This window comes from Phascolarctos cinereus, unplaced genomic scaffold (assembly GCF_003287225.1).
Source record: "Phascolarctos cinereus isolate Bilbo 61053 unplaced genomic scaffold, phaCin_HiC Scaffold_3;HRSCAF=262, whole genome shotgun sequence".
Lineage (NCBI taxonomy): Eukaryota > Metazoa > Chordata > Mammalia > Diprotodontia > Phascolarctidae > Phascolarctos > Phascolarctos cinereus.
In genome coordinates this window covers 69,474,669-69,480,668 of record NW_027555736.1, presented here as the reverse complement: position 1 = coordinate 69,480,668, position 6,000 = coordinate 69,474,669, and the positions used below count along the sequence as shown (strand labels likewise).

Below are 6,000 nucleotides of genomic sequence, written 5' to 3'. Positions count from 1 at the left end.
AGACTCTGAAGTGTTATGCAAATGTGAGTATGATTGTTGTTGGTGATGGTCAGTCATTTTCATGCACATCTGTTTCTTCATAACTGTATTTGGAGTTTTCTTTTTCTTTTTGGCTAGGCAATGGGGTTAAGTGACTTGCCCAGGGTCACACAGCTAGTAAGTATCAAGTGTCTGCGGCTGGATTTGAACTCAGGTCTTCCCAACTCCAGGGCTGGTGTTCTATCCACTGCGCCACCTAGCTTCCCCATGGGGTTTTCTTGACAAAGATACTGGAGTGGTTTGCCATTTCCTTCTATGGCTGATTTTACAGATGAAAAAAACTGAAGCAAACGGGTGTAAGTGGCTTGCCCAGGATCACACAGCTAGTAAATGTCTCAGACTAGCTTTTAACTTAGGAAGATGAGTCTTCCTGACTCTAGGCCTAGCACTCTATCCACTGTGCCATCTAGCTGTCCTTTGAGTATGATTACTACTATATAAACGTCATTGTAGGGGAAGTAGAATCTGTTGCTTCTTAGGCAGGTGTTTTAATACAGAATCACACACCAGCCCCATCTTTGAATCAAAGAAGAGACCCGAGTACAAAAATCGCTGCCAGTCAGGCCTAGGCACAGTAAGCATTTGAGACAGCAAACTGTGTTCCTGAACAAATGTTCCATAACTCAAACCTTCCACTAATTTAGATTTCTCGTCAACCTAATTTTATCGCAATCAGCAAACTTTTACTATCTTCTATTTGATGTCTACACATGGAACAGATGGCTCTCCAAGCCGATGAGTTCCCCATCACTACAAGTGTTCCAGTGCAATCCAAATGCCCACTTATCAGGCACATACACACTATATTTCAAAGATAGCTCAACGTTCACCAAAGGCTTGGAAGACATCTAAGACTCTACAGTACTAGACATACCGACCACCCACAATATGCCAAGGAAATGCCAATCAAACCCACAGCAGGAGCCTTTCTGTCTAGAAGCTCATGTTCTAAGCTAACAGTAACTGTTTCTACTCATTTCCATGTTTTTGTCATGCTTTCAAATAAATCATTAGAGCCCAACTTGCAAGACATAACATTGATTCTAAGGCAGCTAGGTGGCTCCATAGTGCATTACAGCGCCAGGCCTGGAGTCAGGAAAACTCATCTTCCTGAGTTCAAATCCAGCCGCAGACTTTTACTAGCTGTGTTACCCTGGGCAAGTCACTTAACCCTCTTTGCCTCACTTTTCTCATCTTTAAAATGAGCTGGGGAAATAAATGGCAAATCACTTCAGTATCTCTGCCAAGAAAACCCTAAGTGGGGTCGTGAAGAATTAGACGCAACTGAACAACAAAACACACGCTGATTCTGGGTCTATAGGGTAAATATGGAAGGCAGGTGGTGCAAGTATTTGTAGCAGCATGAAGCAATGGAAGGAAAGCTGGATTTGGAATCAGAGGGTCTGGGTTCAAATCCTGTCTCTCCCATTTACTACCTGTGTGGTCACTGACAAATCACCTAATCTCTCTAGACCCCAGCTTCCTCATCTATAAAAACAATAGGACAAAGAGAATTTCTTTCAAATCATTTTAAGGTCCCTTCTAGCACTCTATTTATGATCATAAGAAGAAACAATTGTAAAAGAAGCATTATAAAGAATTCTGAAAAATATCTCCTAAAGGTGATTAGAATATCTAGGCTCCCACTCTTTGCCAAAGAGGCTTATGCCATCATAATGTCCCTTCACCTTTGTGCCTTTTCACCTCTGTTTCCTTAGCTAGAAATGAAAATTACTTATAATCTGTATTTAAAGCAGAAATTTAAATACCTAACTTTTCACCAGTGATATCTTATAAAGTTTTTTCAGTTCTCTGAATATATTGGGGGGAAGGACATTACACATCTTGAAGTAGATCCATGTATTTCCAATATTTCAGGAGAACCCTAAAGGGCCAGAAGGGATCTCCAATACTAGAATCACTGCAGGGTAAAGTCTTGGAAGGAGTATATTATCTGACATTTATGTAGTCCTTTTTTTTTTAAAAGACATAGCATGGTATAGTAGAGAGAATAGTCTAGGAGTCAGGAAAACCAGGGTTCGGTTCCTACCTCTGAAAAATGATATTGATGATGATGAGCCATTTGCTAGCTCTCAAGGTCTGTAAATTGCTTTACGTATATTACCTCATTGATTTTACAGATTAGACATGTGGCCATGGACAAGCCTTAAACTCTTAGTGCCTGTGACACTGAGACAATGTGGTAAAGCTTAGATGCCAATCCACAGTGCTGGAGTTTCCAACCCAAAAAGTTCCCTACTCTGATGAAATCAGAGTCTTAGATTTGGCATTTAAACATTTGCAAAACACTTCACATACATTACCTCATTTGAGTCTCACAATAACCTGAGAGGGAGAAAAATTATTCTTGCCCGTAGAGAATTTAAAAATGAGAACCACTCACCGCACAGAACTATATGGAAAATTCATTTAGGGGTTCAAGGCCCAAATAAAATATTCAGTAACATTTGGATTCTATTATTAAGTAAGCAGGAAAACCACTAACGAAATGAAGGAAAACTTTAAAAATGCATTGTTATTTTGAATTTCAGTAACAAAACTGTTTTATCTAAAGGGTGTTTATGAACTCCAGAAAGTATTTCTTTTTATGCTTGCATTGAATTACATGCAGAGATATATTAGAAGTAACAATATGTTTTAATACCTATATCCCAAGATTATTTCTGAACTCTACTTGATTTTTATTATAACACTGGCATAATTTTTAGCAGTCTCAGTTATTGTTTTAGGATACTTTAATGACATTCTCTCAGAATAAGATAAAAGTAAAAGCAATAACAGCATATGGAATGCCTCACGTAGCATTTGTGGTATACAAGAGAATAAAAACACAAAGGAGGAATATAAATCACCTTCAGTAGATCCAGTTTCAGATGGAGTTCTCCTTGAGTTGAAGAGCACAGGGCTCCAATGATTATGCTCATATACTCTTCAGTGTTGATGGTGGAGAGCTGCTCTAAGATGCTTAAAGAATCACTACGATAGCATTCATCATCCAAAAATATCTTGATGAAAGGAACCATACCATGATCTTTCAGGACAACTGTGGACCACAAGGAGAGTTTGGGAAGTGAAGGAAAGATAATGGTGGAAAGACAATAATACAACTGTATCTTATAACACAATCTTCCAAGTCCACTTCTCCCTTGCTCGACTACTTTTTTTTCTTATGGTGATACATATCTATTTTTAAAAACACATTCTAGAAATCAAATAGTAGGAAATTCAGAGATTTGAAATCAAAAGCAACAAGAATATATTTACTCTCCAATTGATTTTTTTTTGTTTAAGGAAAAATAACCATGAGATATGTCTCATTACGACATGGAAAGAACCTTATGCTATTAGAACACTATCTCTAACAGATCCTACTATCCTAGAAATCCTACTATCCTAGGAAATCATCTACTATATGTCTTTTTTTTCTGATGACTAGCTTCATTAAAGTTCAGAGAGGCTCATTACCAGATGGACTACAGAGTAATGAATTTGTTTGACTATGGTAACTCTCTAAGACCATCTGTGTTAGTAAAGGGCACACCCACACCAATGAAATCACAAATATTTGGAATATTGACATTAAAATAGCATAGGCATAAACTATAAGGGCTACCTCTAGCCTTTTGTTGCCCTCATATACTATGCTAACTTTATGAAATGTTCAAAATATTAACTTTTATTTCACCCCTGCTGATACCCCCAACTTCATTTCAAAAAGATATAAAACTAAATTTTGGAGCATTTTCTTCGGTAGGATGTCATAGGAGATGTATAAGGGAACCCAGAACCGATATGTTTTTGTTTGTAATAGGAGCCTCACAAACTACTCAAAGACTTAGTCCTCATGGGTCCCTTTGACTCTGAGTAGGCCTTTTTTGAACACCTTAAAATGTTCTTTGAAACTGTGAATTGATGGGATATTTTTTTAAAGTTTCATTAAATAATCCAAGACAATTCCAAAGGACTCATGATGGAAAAAGCTAGCCACCTCCAGAGAAAGAACTGAGAAAGTCTGAATGAAGATTGAAGCATACTATTTTTCACCTTTTGTGTGTGTGTGTGTGTGTGTGTGTGTGTGTGTGTTTTCTTTTTGGTTTGTATTTTCTTCCACAACATGACTAATATGGAAATATGTTTGTATGATTACACATATATAACCTTTATCAAATTGCTTGCCAACTGAGGGATGGGGGAGAAGAGGGAGAGAGAGAATTTGGAACTCAAATTTTTAAAAATGTTAAAAATTATTTTTACTTGTAATTGAGAAATTAAAATACTATTTTTAAAAAGTTTTATTAAAGTTTCATTTGCTTCCTTCCATAGTCATTTTACATCCCTCCCTCCACCTGATGGAAGAAGCCGCTTGTAACAAAGAAAAATAGTTGAGCAAAAGAAACTCATGTACTGCAACTGAAAGTATGGGAAATATTTCACACTTTAGTGCCCCTCACCACTGACCCTTTGTGTTTCATCACCTGTCCTTCAGCACCAAGCTTGGTCTTGGATGCTTTTTGACAGTAGATACTATTTGAGCTTCTCAGAACACAGAAGCCAAATATACCTATGATTTATGTGGTACTACATATATTCATAGACTGATGGAGGATTAAATCTAGAAGGGATGTTTCTAATATTGATAACACTAGTCCCAATCTAATAGTTTATTGGTTCGTTGCTGTCCTTTGTTCTCAAAGAGTACCGAAGTGACATCACTATGCTGGAGTCAAGTCACAGTGTGTCTGACTGTGGCTGAGCAGACCAATATGAACTCAGAATGTTCTACCACAAGTGGGGCACAAATAGTCCATGGGAACATTTAGGGTGTATTCTCTGAATCTGTGCATCTTGCATTTTTTTTTAAATATTTCAATCCTGCTTTGCTCACAGAGCACAGCACTTTCTCTGATGTGGGCATGCCATGCTGGGGGTCTGTGCCATCAATTACAAGTAAAACATCACCCAATCAGTTCCAGGGTTCTTAAGGGAGACCTTGAGAATGTCCTTGTACCACTTTTTCTGACCATCATGTGAACACTTGTCACGTGTGAGTCCTCCATCAAATAGTTTGTTAGAGTCTCGGTGGCATGACTGGTTAGTGTGTGTGGCTGTTAACCACAAGGTTGGTGGTTTGAGCCCACCCAGGGACATATGTCTGCAAAGTGTAATAGTTTATACATTTAACTGAATACTCCATAGGCTTAAGAGACCTATTAAATGCCGAAAGGACAATAGACAATACATGCATGCATTATTTTCATTATGACCTGTTAGCTCATCAAAATAGGATTAACTGAGCCAGGCAAAAATGACACACTGTGATTGTGTCTTGTTAACTCATTTCAGTCACATCTGACTCCTCGTGACCCCCATTTGGGGTTTTCTTGGTAAAGATGTTGCAGGGGTTTACCATTTCTTTCTCCAGCTCATTTGACAGATCAGGAAACTGAGACAAATAGGTGTAAGTGACTTGTTCAGGGTCACATAGCTAGTAAATGTCTGAGGCCTGATTTGAACTCAGGAAGATGAGTCTTCCTGATTCCTGGCCTTGTGGCCTATCCAACGCACCACCTAGCTGCTCATTCCTGTGTTCACTCTCTTGTTGTTAAGGCTTAAAAATTAAGATTACTAAGATTATTAAAAATTAAGTCAGGAACCATTGGAGTGAAAATAGATTGTCAACAAATCCACTAACATGCTGATGTTTAATAAATATCTGATAGCTACTGGATGTTAGCTGTGATATCTTCATCAATTACCATTCAGATAGAGGATAGACAGTATGTATATATGTATGCATGTATTTTGTGTATGTATGTAGGTAGATAGGTAGATAGATAGACATAAATAGGTAGATATGCAGATATAGACAGATAGATATAAATTCATTCAGTAAGACCTAGCTCAAGGTTTCAAGAGGAATTGTGAAACATTTACATTGTG

General features: G+C 37.8%; 1 protein-coding gene across 1 annotated transcript in view; it reads right to left on the bottom strand.

Annotated features, from left to right (window-relative positions):
• The window catches only part of WDFY4 (WDFY family member 4), a 395,486-nt gene that overhangs the window by 327,309 nt on the left and 62,177 nt on the right, over positions 1 to 6,000 (bottom strand). The window contains 1 exon segment of the mRNA XM_078150902.1: positions 2,913 to 3,103. Within this exon segment, the coding sequence (XP_078007028.1) occupies positions 2,913 to 3,103 (191 nt within the window).